Source organism: Centropristis striata, chromosome 1 (genome assembly GCF_030273125.1).
Source record: "Centropristis striata isolate RG_2023a ecotype Rhode Island chromosome 1, C.striata_1.0, whole genome shotgun sequence".
NCBI classification, from domain to species: domain Eukaryota; kingdom Metazoa; phylum Chordata; class Actinopteri; order Perciformes; family Serranidae; genus Centropristis; species Centropristis striata.
Window position 1 is genome coordinate 22,645,421 of NC_081517.1, and position 17,314 is coordinate 22,662,734.

The 17,314-nt window shown below is 36.2% G+C and overlaps 1 protein-coding gene across 1 annotated transcript; it reads right to left on the reverse strand.

The window, feature by feature from the left end:
* Positions 1-556: 556 nt before the first annotated feature.
* pmm2 (phosphomannomutase 2) lies at positions 557-16,588 on the reverse strand. The gene is made up of 8 exons (XM_059335180.1): positions 16,307-16,588; positions 15,348-15,459; positions 14,701-14,777; positions 12,041-12,132; positions 11,291-11,390; positions 6,217-6,292; positions 4,041-4,156; positions 557-795 (listed from the first exon to the last, which is right to left on the reverse strand). The coding sequence occupies exons 1-8, from the start codon at positions 16,379-16,381 to the stop codon at positions 691-693; spliced, it is 753 nt and encodes a 250-aa protein (XP_059191163.1). The 5' UTR covers positions 16,382-16,588; the 3' UTR covers positions 557-690.
* Between the last annotated feature and the right edge of the window lie 726 nt (positions 16,589-17,314).

The window sequence follows — 17,314 nt, forward strand, 5'->3', positions numbered from 1 at the left end:
TGCACAGATTTCATGCTCAAATGCATGTAGTTTTGCTGAGGGCCACTTAAAGTGAGGGTGCGGGCCATATGTGGCCCCCGGGCCTCCAGTTGCCCATCCCTGATATAGGTGACTGTGACTTTCTTATCTCAAGATAAATTAGTTAGTACAGTTGATTATTTAAGATTATCAAGAAGTTGCAAATAAAACCCCAAATGCACAGGATGCCAGAAATGGAAAAAGTAAACAAAGAAACAGGGCTATTTTTGGCTGCACAACATCAGTTTGAATTATGGACCCAGCAAAGGGATTTGTAAAGGGTTAAAGGGTTCAGATGAATATAAAATACTTTACAATCTTGTAGTACTGCTTTCTAGTGGAAGGAAGCAAATAGTTTTTGACTGTGTGCGACTTACTTCCTGTGGCTGATTTGTTTATTTCCGCTGTGAATAGGGCAGTGAAAAGTAAAATGACTGTAACTACATATCGTTTTGCATCACAGCCAAAGCTGTGATTGAAAACCTAAACAAAAATACCCAAGAATCCCCCCTCTCATTTGTCAAAGACACCATGACACTGGTAGTTTATGCATTTAATTATTATTTTAATTAAACCTCCATCAAGACAAGATCTTGACGGATCAATAAGACCTAGAAATCTCTTCTCTGATACAAACAATTTGAGCATCCAACCACAGATCCTGCTTCTCCCTCATGAGAAGAAAAGCTGCTGACAAAGTTGTTGTGTTTCCTCTGGACAGGAGACTTCATGGCCGATGGTCCGAGGGTCCGAGTAGATCTCATAGTCATTTCCTCCCTAACGCACACACACACACACACACACACACTTAGGTTACTCATTATTTTTTACATTGAACATGTGATTATCTATAGTCTATAGATGGATATAGTCAGACTGCAAGAGAAATACAGTAAGAATTTCAAGCATTTACAAGCACTTTATCAAAGCACTTTTTAAACCTTGAAAATACAAAGTTACTTACCATGTTAAGCTTTACAAAAGGAGCAGCAAACCCCTGGCCAATTATTACAGAATTTAGCTTTAATTGTACCTTTGTAAATCATACAACACAATGTGGACGTTTTACACATGTTCATATGTTAAATTTTAATGACTATTTGTTGCCTGTTTGTTGTTACAGTTATAAATTGTTCTTTTTCTTTTTCCAACAACTGGCAGAGACAAACTGAATGAATGAGTAAAGAAGCAAAGAGTGTTTGAAGGTACTCAGTTTTGTTTTGCTTACAGAGGCTTCATACTTTGGAATTCTCATATTCATGTAGTTAAATTATCTGCATCCCTCAATAATTTTAAGTTAAGACTGAAAGCTTACCTGTTAAATCAAGACTCCTAATAATTTCTTTTCCAGTATAGTTGTCATTGGATCATTATCTCTTTTACACTCAAATACAGTTATTTTACCTTTATACACACCCATGTTTTTATTTCTGACTCTTTTGTGTGTGTGCTATAAAATGGCACTTGTATTGCTTTCTTTTTTGTTGTTATTTGTTGTTGCTTTCTCTCATTGTTGTTGATTTATTTTTTGAAATTTTGTATATTTCTTGGGGAGGTGCTTTTTATAAGCTAATTTAGGGTTTTTTAACCTCTCCCGTACTTACTATTCTTGTTACATTTCTGTTTTTTTTAAATTGTCTTTTCTTATGGTGCAAATAAATAAATAAATAAATAAATAAAAAACAAGGAAGCAGTCTTGCATATTCTGCGTGTAATCACCATCAGATTTCTACATGCAGAGCAAACTACCCTGGATGAATGGAATCAGTGGGGAAATGTTTTTGAATGTGAATGATCGTCAGCCAGGGCTCTTTCTAACTCAACACTTGCTGTGACCTTTACAACAGCACAGCATGCACACCACCACTTATCTAGAGTGACAGAGGCCCCATTCACACTTGGTGTTAACGGGAGTCCAGGGTGATCAGATCCCAAGTGAGCAGCTCCAAGTACATGCGGGACCACACCCAAAATACATTGAGGGCGCATTTGATATCCAAGGAGTGGTCTGGGCCACATTTGGCAATGTCCTTTTAGCAAAGTGTACAAGAATGCATCCAGGGCCACATTTAAGACCCCCTACTCTGCTTTGCAAACACAGAATTGCTGCTGCTTGTGACTACCTCTGAAGGTGTAAAATTGGTGGGATCACTTCACCCTGGCATCATGCTTCTGGCTCTTTCATAATGCAGGCGAGACGTTACAGAGACGTAAATGTCGCGGCATTAAACGGCTCCATGAAAGGGCCTTGTATTTCCTATGTCCGAGAAACTGCTGAGTAAATCTTGTGTTTGTTGTTCTATGGTGTTATGCTTTTGTTCTGGTGCTCCGCACAGATCTGCCTGCACTCCTCCCCGGATCTTTGACCCCCGATAGACAACAACTTTATACTTTCAGGTTTATGAAATGTACCAAAATTCATATCAATGTAGGATTTAACTATATTATTGTACATTCCATCGAACACTTGATTAGCCATGTGTTTATTCAGTGTTTACTTGCATATAGAGCTGGGAAGTGAGTAGTGTTGAAGTGCTAGATGGGAACAGATGTGGTTTAAATCATGGGTCTCAAACTCGCGGCCCGTGCGTCAATTTCGGCCCTCGTGACGATATTTTGTGGCCCTCACCTTGATATGAAAGTTTAATGTGAGTTTTTTATGAATGGTTCTTTACCGTGTTGTGTGTGGAAGGTCCCTTTAACTACTTTTTTTGGTAATTTTGTGGTTTTTTTTTTGTAATTTTGTCTTTTTTTGGTAATTTTGTGGGGGTTTTTTTTGTAATTTTGTGTCTTTTTAAAATAATTGTGTGTCTTTTTTGGTAATTGTGTGTACTTTTTGGTCATTTTGTGTTTTTTTTAATAATTTTGTGTCTTTTTGGTAATTCTTTGTTTTTTTTTGGTCATTTTGTGTCTTTTTTAAATAATTTGTTGTTTTTTCAGTCGTTTTGTGTCTTTTTTTGTAATTTTGTGTCTTTTTGGTAATTTTGTGTCTTTTTTTGGTCATTTTGTGTCTTTTTTAAGTAATTTAGTTTTTTTTCTGTCATTTTGATACTGCCTCCAGCGGCCCCCAGGTAATTTGAGTTTGAGACCCCTGGTTTAAACTGTCCACTTGTGATTGGACCACCCTGGGGCATGTTACAACCAGGTTTGAACAGCCTCTTAGGCTTTAACTCACAAGCCTTTAATACCCTTTTCACCCAAATGAGCAGAGAGGAGCTGGGGATATCTGACCCATGTTGAGCCTTTCTTTGGTTAATTCAAACCAAGCTAGTCAACACCCTTGGTCATGATACTAATAGGTGGGGGGTTTACATGTCACAAAATGATGCCGGTTTTGGGGATAACAATGTGTAATTATATCTCATACAGAGTTCTACCTTCTACGAGGAGCTATTGTGTGTGCAAAATAATTTATTCAATGAGAACACTACATATTTATAGTATGTATCTATCAACACTCATAAACCTTTACTCCTTTGTCTATTTTCAGGTTGTCTTTTATCATTTTGGACTGCATGGTGCTATGCAGTATCTTTGGTGTTTGAGGGGTTTTTTTAGATTTACAAAAGCTAAGAGACAGGTATGAAGACTAAAAAGCAGCTTTCACCCATTCTGCCATGCCACCACACATTTGCTGCATATATTTTCAGCTGGGCATGTGGCAAAGGTTTGGTAATATTTTCCAAAAGATTGTCCAAATGTGTTAAAATGGGTTTATATTTGATCACATTTACAGATAGATAGATAGATCTTTATTTGTCACGGACACCAGTGCAATGAAATTAGAAAACATTTATACACATTTTATGTGTTTATTGTATAACAATGTTAAGTTGCCTTCTGAGTAACTTTGTATAATCATATTGGTGCAAAATCAATGCACAACATAAATAGAAAAGGTCTATTTTTATTCCAGCTCCAAAATTCACTAATTTTACAGCCATATTGGTAATCTGTGAATATTTCCCCTCCAAATTCGGTATCAGTCTAAAAAAAATGTGTCAGACCCTTAGCATACTCACAGGTTTGGTCTTGTCCCCAAAGAAGTGAATAGTTGAATAGTTGTCCTTCTCAACAAACCCAAGACAGAATCTCTTATCCCAGCCATCAGGAAACACATCAAAGCTGATCTGCCCTCCTGCAGAGGACCAAAGACCAAGAGACACACATGATGTGCACAATTTACATGACACTGACAGAAACAGCCACAACTGCTGGAATGGTCTGTACTTATGGCTGATGCCCTACATATTGAAATGAGACTGTGTTGCTCACAGAGTCACTGTAAATACACTGTATAGAACACTGTAAATACTCTGTAAATACACTGTATAGAACACTGTAAATACTCTGTAAATACACTATAAATACACTGTATAGAACACTGTAAATAGTATGTAAATACACTGTATAGAACACTGTAAATACTCTGTAAATACTCTGTAAATACACTGTATAGAACACTGTAAATACTCTGTAAATACACTGTATAGAACACTGTAAATACTCTGTAAATAGACTATAAATACACTGTATAGAACACTGTAAATACTCTGTAAATACTCTGTAAATACACTGTATAGAACACTGTAAATACTCTGTAAATACACTGTAAATACACTGTATAGAACACAGTAAATGCACTTTAAATACACTGTATATAAGACTGTAAAACAGTGTAGCCACCTCCAGAAGTTTTGTGATGACTTCTCCATTGTTGGGTGCACCACCGGGGACAATGAGGAGGAGTTTCTTTTTTTAACTTCAATTTTAATTCAATTTTTGCAGCTTATACAGATATATAAATTCACATTGAGTCTGCTGTTTTTCATTTGTGATCTGCTTAATGCAGCATTCAAGTATATGAGGCATATACTTTAATGGTCAAATATGTATAAATTATATGGTTAAACAAAAGTAACACAAACAAACAATAAGTAATTAAATAATAAACTGTGTAAATGGAAATAAATAAAATTAAATGAAGTGAAATAAAGTAAAATAAAATAAAGATAACATGACTTTTATTGCATTAATATGGTTATGGCAGGTCTCCATCTGATAATAAATATATCTTTTTGAAGCCTCAAGGAGGAAGTTATTTGTTCCATGTGATAGATTTCCCAGACCTTCTCAATCCACATATTGTATGTTGGAGGGTTTTAACCATTTAACAGTAATACATTTAAGAGCTGAAATCAGTAATGTTTGTAAAATATATTTTTTCCCTCTTCCACTTATGTAATTTGGTATTAGTCCAAACATTATCATCTTGGGATCTTTAATTAAAAAATTCTGGAATAATTTTCCAAGTGCATAGGACTGATATTTTTAATGTTATTGTGAAGGGGGGGCTGGTCAGCATGATAACAGTCTGTGGTCTCCACTAGGGGTGGGCGATATGGCCCTAAAAATAATATCACAATATTCCATGTTTTTTTTTTTTTTGCAATAACAATATTCTTGACGATATGACAAAATACTGAAAAATACATAGAAAGTGTGATTTTTAAAAAAATATTTTAAAGTCTGTATGAATAAAAATCGGACAACAAAATAAAAATCAACGATGAATCTAAATTGTAGCAAATCTCAGTTTTGCAGTTGCCAAATACAAAAAAAAATGTGCTCTTGACTCTTCAGTGCAAAATGGAAGTATTAGAAAATAATAAAAATAATACTGCTAAAAATGTCAGTGGTGAACTCTAACTAAGTACATTTACTCAAGTACTGTACTTAAGTACAATTTTCAAGTGTACTTAACTTAAAATTCCATTTATGTAACTTTATACTTCTACTTCACTACATTTTAAAGGCAAATATTGTATTTTTTACTCCACTAAATTTAGCTGCCAGCTTTAGTTACTTTTCACGTCAAAATTTAACATAAAAATGTGATTAAACATTTTTATAATTTTATTTTGACGTCACTATGTCAAGAAGTAGGAATGTTGCGATTATCGCCATATGTTTTTTTTTTTATCATACAAAAAATATACCAGTATTATCATGAATATCATACTATTTTTTTTTTTTTTTATATTTATTTTATTTCATTTTTATTTTATTATTCTATTCTATTTTTATAATCTTAATCTGTTCACTCTGTACTTGTGCTGCTGCAAAACCTGAATGTTCCCCCTGGGGATCAATAAAGGAATATCTGATCTTAGAATTGTAATAAAAGCAGTGACTCACCAATTGAAAATGTCAATCCTTTTCCTTTGAACTCTTCCCTTAATATGGACACAAACGTCTCTCTAATTTTCTCTTTCTGAAAGGAGCGAAAAAGATTTATTAAAAAAAAATCACAGCCTGGCATATGATAAATATGCTACAATCATTATCATCTGACTCCACTGAACACTGAAATAATTTCTGTATGCTGCTTCAGTTAAAGTTGCAGTGTAAACATTTGCATTCTATCACAATCTTGCTATCCTGTCAAAGACAAATACACACTGCAAAATAGGTATAAGCTGGATTCATTCATGTTTTTGACCAAAAAGATGTTTTGTCAAACACTCATCCTAAATACAGATATAGCAGACACAAAAGACATCATGCTAGACATACATGCTTAAAATAAATAAGTATAAATAATCAATAAGTGCAGTTGTATGAGAGTTCAGTGTCTTCTGTCAGACAGAGGTGAAGTGTTATAGAGTACCGGTATGCAATGATACATACCGGTTGACTGTTCCCAAAGTCCGCACTGTACTCGGTAAACAGGCTTTTATGTATCGGGCTCCCTCATCCTGGAATCTGCTCCAGAGCAGTCTCAATCTGCAGGACCTTATTACACTCACATCCTTTAAAAAACTCTTGAGAGATCTGGAAGCAGACTCGTATCGCCTTTGCACTTGTTTTTTATGATGTCATGATCTTGTGCTGTCCATGCCTATCTTACTGTGTTGTCTGGCTTGCTTGTATTTTACTGTACGTCCATGTTTTATTGTCTGTTCTTGTTATGATGCACTGTCTGTCTTATTGTTGTAACTTTTAACCCTGCTGCTGTCTTGGCCAGGCTTCCCCTGAAAAAGAGGTCTTTGTGTCTCAGTGGGACCGACCTGGTTAAATAAAGGTTAAATAAAATAAAATAAAAACGTACGTTTCTATCTATGCATGCGTAATTCACTATATGTATGTGTATATGTATGTGTGTGTGTTTGCCCTCTCTGTGCATGCAAGATGCTTTGATACAATGATCATGTGCTAATATTGTTTTTAAACTATGATTAAACTAAATAAATTTACTGCATCTGCTTAAACTTCCTCTGCCCTATTTAGAGTAAGATTCTATAATCACACACATAAATATATATATATATATATATATATATACTGTATATATGTGTCTCCAATAATATCTCTGCAAGTCCTATCACGTCAGGAGTTTATGTTTTTAAAGTTTTGTTAACAGGTCAGGTCACAGACATGATGTGCTGAGCAGAAAGATAACTGTCTTCTCTGTTTGGTGACATGACGTGTCCACGTATGAAATAAACTGACAAATTAGTGGATTAAAAGGAGGCGACTTCTGGAGAGTTCTACCTGCATTCTTATTAAACCTCTGTAGGATATAAAAAGGGTTCAGGGAAAGTAGACTGGTCCAGACTCCATGAACTGACCAGCCTAATGTCATGTCAGGGACGTGTAGATTGAACTCAGAGACTCTGTAACTGCACATTTCTTGACGTATTGTAATAAAATGAAGTTAAACTGAGAACCTCGGACGTCTCCTGCTCATCATTCCTCATCAAACGATCGGCGCAGAGAAATAGGAGAGGATTTTGTGTTGGAGTCAGATCATTTAATTTTAAAGGTTTCCTCAATGTATTTCTAAACACCAGTGTGAGGTGGAGAGGGTGGTCGAGGTATGATAGACAACACAGTTTCAGTGTCCTCCTCTCCATCACAGCTTCAAAGTCTCCTATTTGCAGCCAATCACAGTGCCAGCCTTCTTTATCAGATTATTTAGTCTGTTTGTGTGGCTGGCTCCGATGCTGCTCCCCCAGCAGACTGCTGGTATACTGATAGAACATTTCCAACATCCTACTGCACATGTTGAAAGATCTCAGCTTCCTCAGGAAGTGGAGTCTGCTCAACCCCTTCCTGTATACAGCCAAGCTGTTAGTCTGTTGTCCATGTTAACTCCCGGGTATCTCCCGGTGTCCTCCAAAATCTCAAAGTCCCTTCCCAGAATGCACAGGGGCTGTTGAGCTGCCCCCTTCAGTCAGCATCTCTCTGGTCCACATTAAACAACAGTCAAGTTGCTCCCGCCCCACTCCACAAAACTGTCCACCAACACCTGTCACCCATACTCCCGTCCATCTCTTATACACCTGAGAGTCATCAGAAAACTTCTGTCAGAAATAATGTGCTGAATTTGTACCTTTAGGGGTTCAACAGATTGTCACTCAGGCGGTAACCTCTAAGGTCCAGCTGTTGTACCCTTGACATTGGCTTGGGAACACATACTGTATGTACCTTTTTGGACCTAAAAAGTAAAAAGTACCTTAGTTAGTTGAGTTCCAATAATAAACCATTGGGAACACACACTGTATGTACCTTTTTGGACCTAAAAAGTAAAAAAAAAAAACACTAGTTAGTTGAGTTCCAATAATTAACCTTTGGGAACACATACTGTTTGTACCTTTTTGGCCCTAAAAAGTAAAAAGTACCTTAGTTAGTTGAGTTCCAATAATTAACCCTTGGGAACACATACTGTATGTACCTTTTTGGACCTAAAAAGTAAAAAGTACCTTAGTTAGTTGAGTTCCAATACTTAACCCTTGGGAACACATACTGTATGTACCTTTTTGGACCTAAAAAGTAAAAAGTACCTTAGTTAGTTGAGTTTCAATAATAAACCCTTGGGAACACACACTGTATGTACCTATTTGGACCTAAAACATAAAAAGTACCTTAGCTAGTTGAGTTCCAATAATCAACCCTTGGGAACACATACTGTTTGTACCTTTTTGGCCCTAAAAAGTAAAAAGTACCTTAGTTAGTTGAGTTTCAATAATAAACCCTTGGGAACACATACTGTATGTACCTTTTTGGACCTAAAAAGTAAAAAGTACCTTAGTTAGTTGAGTTTCAATAATAAACCCTTGGGAACACATACTGTACCTTTTTGGACCTAAAACATAAAAAGTACCTTAGTTAGTTGAGTTCCAATAATCAACCCTTGGGAACACATACTGTACCTTTTTGGACCTAAAACATAAAAAGTACCTTAGTTAGTTGAGTTCCAATAATCAACCCTTGGGAACACATACTGTTTGTACCTTTTTGGCCCTAAAAAGTAAAAAGTACCTTAGTTAGTTGAGTTTCAATAATAAACCCTTGGGAACACACACTGTATGTACCTTTTTGGACCTAAAAAGTAAAAAGTACCTTAGTTAGTTGAGTTCCAATAATTAACCCTTGGGAACACACACTGTATGTACATTTTTGGACCTAAAAAGTAAAAAGTACCTTAGTTAGTTGAGTTTCAATAATAAACCCTTGGGAACACATACTGTATGTACCTTTTTGGACCTAAAAAGTAAAAAGTACCTTAGTTAGTTGAGTTCCAATAATCAACCCTTGGGAACACATACTGTTTGTACCTTTTTGGCCCTAAAAAGTAAAAAGTACCTTAGTTAGTTGAGTTTCAATAATAAACCCTTGGGAACACACACTGTATGTACCTATTTGGCCCTAAAAAGTAAAAAAAAAAAAAAAGACTGTACTATGGAGGACAAAAATTGAAATTGACTCCCTTTATTATTGGACCTCAAAGTGTCTACTTTTTGGAGCAAAAAAGGAACATTTATGTTCCTAAGCCAATGTCAAGGGTACAAAAGCTGTACCAAAGCTGGGCGACTGCCCCGGTGATGAACCATTGTACCCCTAAAGGTACAAATTTAGCACACTATTTCTAAGAGTGCAGAAGCATGAGCCTTAGTTGTACTGAAAGTCTATGGTGTATAACGTGAACAGAAAAGGAGATAGCACAGTCCCCTATGGAGATCCTGTACCACTCACCAGCACATCAGACAAGACACTGCCCAATGGGAAGCACCAACACCCATCAACTGCAGTTTCCCACTCAGGACCAGTGCCTTGATGGTGTTGAATGCACTAGAGAAATCAAAGAAAGTGATTCTCACAGCCCCCACCATCCAGGTGTGAATGTCCCTGCTGCAGCAGGTAGGTGACAGCATTGTCCACTCCCAGATGAGGCTTGTAGGCAAACTGCAGAGGGTCGAGGTGCAATCTAACCTGCGGCCTCAGGTAGGCCAAGACCAGGCTCTCCAGCACCTTCATCACATGAGATGTAAGGGCAACTGGTGGGTAGTCTTTGAGGTCAGACGGAGTTGACTTCATGGGAACTGGAAAGAGGCAGGACGTCTTCCACAGCAGTGGCACCCTCTCCTGGCTCAGGTTGAAGAGATGATGGAAAACAGCATTCAGCTGACTGGAACAGGTTTGTCAGAAGCCTGGGGCTGATGGTGTCAGGGCCAGCAGCCTTGTGGTAATGGAATCTCTCCAGGTGTCTCCTCATCTGGCCATTGGTTACAGTCAGGTGGGGAGGGGAGCTTGTGGCGTCTGTGGGGGGGTTGGGTCAAGTGGGCTCAGGTGAGCAAGGTTATAATAGATTTAGATTTTTCATTAGTTTTAGTTTTCATTTCATTGTGATTTTTTGTTTTCAAATTCAGTTAGTTTTAATTAGTCTTCAGAGCGAGTTTGCTAGTTTAGTTTTTATTAGTTTTTTGTAATGGGGTATTTGTTGGGGGTGACATCTCAGCGCCAATAAGTTTATAAAGTCATAAAACCAGATAGATGAAATAGGTTTCATATCAACCAAAAAGGTTTACGTATGAAAAAAGTTGATAAAGACAAAAACCAAGGACATTTTCACTATAATTTAACCACACAATACAGTTTCAGTTAGTTATCATTTTTTGAAATACTCTTATTTTTATTTTTATTTCAGTTAATGAAAATGCTTTATCAATTCTAGTTTTCGTTATTTCGTTAGTGCATTACAGTAGTGACTACGGGAAGAGATGAAGTCATGGATGAGCATCTCCACCTCAGTGGGGGAGACCACACCCCTGAGTTTGCGGATATTGTGCAGCTGAAAGAAAGTGTGCTGTTATCAGTGAGAACAGAGCTGCCTGCTTCCCCTTTCACATTACACAAAGTAATGTGTCCAGCTTTAAATTATGCATTTCTGACCCAAGCCAGAGAAATGGCATGAAGGTGAATGTGCTACCTTATCTAGCTCGTAGAACTCGTTCCTTTCTTCCTTGGTACAGCTGCGTCCAACAGGGCAGATGTTCAACATGCCGTTACGGAACTCAATGAATGTCCCCCTGCAAAACATAACACATTTTTACTAGTGTCCATAATGCTAAACAAGATTATTACTATTAATTGTTATTTACATTTCCACAGTTCCCAGCACCCTTTAATTCATTAATAAAGTATCTATCTATCTATCTATCTATCTATCTATCCACCCATCCACCTATTTATCCATCTATCCACCCATCCACCTATTTATCCACCTATCTGTCCACCTATCTATCCACCCATTTATCCACTCATCTATCCACCCATCCACCTATTTATCCACCCACCCACCTATTTATCCATCTATCCACCCATCCACCTATCTATCCACCCATCTATCCACCTATCTGTCCACCTATCTATCTATCCACCTATCCACCTATTTATCCACCCATCTATCCACCCATCCACCTATTTATCCATCTATCCACCCATCCACCTATTTATCCATCCATCCATCCATCCATCCATCCATCTACCTACCTACCTACCTATCCATCCATCCATCCATCCATCTACCTACCTATCTACCTACCTACCTACCTACCTACCTACCTACCTATCCATCCATCATCTATCCAATATTAATCCTCAGTACATCAGGACTACAGAACTGTTAACCCAAAAACAATAAATATTGATAATGAGATCCTGACTGATATCTCTTTACCTCTTCTTAGGCAGTTTAATGTTGGCCATGTAGTTAAGACAGAAGTTAATGAAATCTTGGAGCAGCTCTTCTCCCATATGTTCCTGGATGGACTGACAACAGCAAGAAGACAAAGTCAACATTTAGGGCCTGTTGCATGAATTAATGCCATTATATAGGTCACGCTGCATTGTTATTTTTTTCATTTATAAACACATATCATTATCTTTGTGTACTTTTAACTAGGGCTGGGCGATATATCGATATAAAATATCCATATATTTTTAAATGTGACACGGAATTAGACCAAATCGCATATATCGATATAGTTCAAATTTGCACTGTGATCCTTGCTCCAGGCAAGCTGCTGCTTTTATTTAATATATTTTTTATTTTAATGTGTACTTTATGGAGCTTTGATTTTTTTTTTTTTTTTAAAGGAACTCCTGCTGTTATACAGGATTTATGTTCACTTAAATAAATGATATTATTCAAATTACTGTGACATGTCATATTTGACTGACCATTTGCTCTCACTTTACAATAAAAATATCGGGATATATATATATCGTATAGCGATATGCAGCCTAAATATATCGGGATATGACTTTTGGTCCATATCGCTGAGCCCTACTTTTAACTACTGCTTAATAAATGTGACTTAAGGAAGCTGAGAACAGCCATGTAAATTATGATAGCATAATCCTTTTGTTCAGGGGTAATACATCTCTGACTACAGACACAAAATCATGCCTTTCCTACGGTATCAATTTAGAGATATCCCAAAGTCACATTTTTGCATAATAAAATTGCTTGGTTAAATGTCTGAGTGCTTGAGGTGCTATAGAAACACAGTGCTCCATTCTACACTGTATCAATTCAATGACCCAATATTATCGATGCTAGGAGAAAATATCCATACATACCGTGATAGTTAAGCTATGCCTGTATTTTGAGAAATCCACCTTTATATTCGTGTCATTTTTGATTAAAATGTCTGGAGAGATCAACAAAATCAAATCATATTTTAGTTGTTTTTGTGTAAAGGATTGTCTTAAATGTCATCTCATAATGAGGACCCTGATTTGAATCTCATCAAAACTGTTTCATGGCACACTTGTGATATTATTAAATATTGTATCCTTGTCCAAAGTATCGATATAATATTGTATTGCAATGATATTTTACAAGCCTAGTTAACCCTGTGGAGTCTATTTTGTCGGTTATTTAATACTTTTCATTCTGCAACTTAAAAAATCTTTACCATGCTGTGGTGTTGGTATAATTTTTTCAGCACAACCTCACCTTTATGACCTAAAGGTACAAAATGTATATAAAGTGAATAAATGAAACATTCATAATGGCCTTAGAGACTTTAACTCTATGGAGTCTTGGGCTATTTTGTCAATTTTTTAATCCTTTTCATGTCTTTCTGTGTCTTTTTTGGTCATTTTGTGTCTTTTTTTAGTTATTTTGTGTATTTTTTTGGTAATTTTGTGTCTTTTTTTGACATTTTGTGTCTTTTTTGACATTTTGTGTCTTTTTCTAGTCATTTTGTGTCTTTTTTTGGTCATTTCATGTCTTCTTTTAGTCATTTTGTGTCTTTTTTTGGTCATTTCATGTTTTCTTTTAGTCATTTTGTGTCTTTTTGTGTCTTTTTTGGTCAGTTGGTGTCTTTTTTTAGTTATTTTGTGCTTTTTTTTTAAGGTTATTGAATGTTTTTCATTCTGCAACTTAAAAAAATCTTTACCATGCTGTGATGTTGGTATAATGTTTTCAGCACAACCTCACCTGTATCAGCTGATAATTATTTTTTCACTTTGACTTACTGGATCAACATTTTGAGCCCAAAACAAATGAAAAAAAATAAAATATATATATAAAATTAGATTTTAAAAATTATACATATGTTTTTAAATCATGTTCATCCTCATCCAAATCAAGTCAAATATGTAAGATCCCTTCACATGGAGGCAAAAAACTGCAAATACATAAAGTGCCTGGAATACATTTGCAAATTAGTTTTAGTCATAGGAATAAAGTGCATACATCACATTTGAGTTAAAGTTTCAAAATGTTGAAATTGGTTGCAAATAAACATTTTAAAAAGGTAAAATGAGGATAACATCTTTTTTTTTTTTTACTTTTTTTTTTATACCAAATATATTAAATCTCTGTTAGTATCAATCAAAAACAAGATTGTAGTTTAAGCCAATCCATTAGAGGGAAGCTGACAGCTCAACGTTGCTTCGATTTTATATCGTGACGTCATGAAGAAGTAATGTGCTGGTGCTTTCATGGACTCCACAGTATTAATTATCTTAATATAAGAAAACAGAAAATGTTTTATTGAGATAACTCCTTTTCTCTAAAACAGTAAGTAATCTCTTTATCTCAATATAAACATTTTTTTTAAATCATTGCAAACATGGCCGTTTATGGTTTATGGTTCCTTAGTGAATACACTGTTAGGATTGTTATTTAACGTTGTTCTAGTCTGTGCAAAGACAAGAAAGGAATTCTATTCTATTCTTTATTCAGGGTATCTTCGTATTTGGCTTTCAAAAAACAAAATTAGGATGGTAAATCCTGTAAATCTGTTAAACAAAGTCTTTGACAATAGGTGTAAAAGCATTCAGTTCAAAATGTGTGCTTTGGTCAGATAATAATATCAATCTTACCTGGACAGCAAGTAACTGGCCATTCTTATAGGCCACAAGACCGTTCTCAGCAAATACATAGTCCACTCTCTGGATCACTGCACACACAGAAACACAGACAGACACAGATTAAAACAGGGTTTTTAAAACTTCATTTAATTGGTCTACTACAGAGGTACAGATCAGGGTTATTATAGTTCACAAAAACGCAATAACGAAAACTAGAATTGAAAAAACATTTTCGTGAACTGAAAAAAAAAAATGGTTTTAAAAAAAGGATAACTAACGGAAACTGTATTTTGTGGTTAGAAAACTAACTAAAACTAACTTTTTGGTTGATATGAAATCTATTTCATCTATCTGGTTTTATGACTTAATAACCTTATTGGGGCTGAGATGGATCAGACAAAGGAAATAAAGGAAACATTTGTTGTGACTTTTTTGAATCTCCCACCCAACAAATACCCCATTAAAAAAAACCTAAAACTAATAAAAACTAAACTAAAACTAAGCATTTTCCAAATAATAAAAACTAATTAAAACTAGCAAACTCACTCTAAAACTCATTAAAACTAACTGAATTTGAAAACAAAAAATCACAATGAAATTAAAACTAAAACTAATGAAAAATCCAAAGCTATTATAACGTTGTTACAGATGTGTCTCACCATCATCTCCCAGCTGTTCTTTGATCTTACACAGGTCAGACCCTCCAACCACTCCGACTCGAAGTCGAGTCCTCAGCTTCTCAAGGAATTCTGTCATGTTTGGAGTCACACGCTGAAAACACACACAGACACGGCATGTACTGGATTTCAGCCGTTACACTTCTCAACCAAAATACCTGTCTTCACTTCTTATTTAATTTACTTTTTTCAGGTCTTTCCTGGATGTTTTTGAGACAAACGTGGTAAAGTCGTATAACAATATCCCCCACAGTACCTGGAAATCGCCAGTAATATGTTTATAAATATGTGACGAATCTCTTAATGCTCCCAATACATCAGAAGACTTTGAAAAGATTTGGAATCTAGACCAGGGATGGGCAACTTAAATGCTGCAGGGGGCCACAATTTTTCATGTTCACTACCACAGGGCCACATATAGGACCGTGCACTTAACCAGATATGATGAAACCTCAATTTTAAATATGTTTACAGTGCAGTAACTTAACATATTTCATGCTCAAATGCATGTATAACAGTATAAATAGGAATACAAAAGGTTTGAAGCAAATAAAAAATAACCACTTACTGTGATTTATTTATTTTTTCAGTGCAAGAACAGCAGACCAACATTAATTGCAAGAAATAATTTTGTGCATTTTTACACTGCACTTTTAAGATTTCATAGTTGTGCTGAGGGCCACTTCAAGTGAGGGGGCGGGCCGTATGCGGCCGCCGGGCCCCTCCTGCCCCCCCCCCCCCCGAGTCCGCCACTGCCGAGATTTACTAAAGACTTTCAGTTTGTATAGTGTGGGACTGTGGAGACCGTTTGGTGTGAACCCAGCAGAAGTGAGACAGAACACAGCTGCACACACGAAACCGGATGTCGCAGTGACACGTCATGTGTATAAACACACACACGCGCGCGCGCGCGCGCACACACACACACACACACACACTACCTGTCTCGCGGCCGTCAGAGTGCCGTCTACATCGAAGAGACAGAGCGTCCTGGTGTCCACAGCGGCTCCACTCATCTTGTCTCCGTTGTCTCTCTGTCCCTCACTGAGGACACACTCCCTATGTTTCCCCCGTTATCACGTCACAGTGATCACACAATGTGTGTGTACAGTCTCTCTGGATTTAGTCAAAGTATTGAGTCTATGGGAGAATACAGCTTCACAACTGCTGCCTAACAAAGTAAGACAGCCCGGATTCTTCTTCACATGCAGATGCAGCAGACAAGTCGCTCCAGAGGCTTGTTACTGCCCCTACAGGTTATATGGAGCACAGACACTGTACAAGAGATAGCTTCCAGAGTCTTGGGCTATTTTCTCCTTTTTTAAATCCTTTTCATCCTGCCTGTATACACCACTTAAAAAATGTTGAAATGCCATGTTGGTCGATTTTTTTTTTCATTATAACCTCACCTATATGACCTGATAATAATTGATTTTTTATTCCGAGTTACTGGATCAACATTTTGAACCAAAAAGAAACAAAGAAAAAACAACATAAATGTGATCTTGTGATTGTGTGTGATCCTGTCATCAACTCCGGTTTTTATTCTAGTGGGACTATATTGTATTTGTGTCTTGTTTAGCATAACAATTGTGGTCATTTTGTGTATTTTGTAGTCATTTTGTGTCTTCTTTGGTCATTTTGTGTATTTTTTGGTGTTTTTGTGTCTTTTTTGGTTATTTTGTGTCTTTTGTTGTGTCTTTTTTTAGTTATTTTTGTGTGGGTTTTTTAGTCATTTTGTGTCTTTTTTTGGTCAATTTGTGCTTTTTTTTAGTCATTTTGTGTCTTTTTTGGTCATTTTGTGTCTTTTTGTAAGTCATTTTGTGTCTTTTTTTTAGTCCTTTAGTCCAAAATAAAATGTGAATTTGAATCTTTTTTTTAACTTTCAAAACACTATCATGCTCAATGCAGAATTCTTAATATTGCAAATATGACCAAAGGTTGCAAAT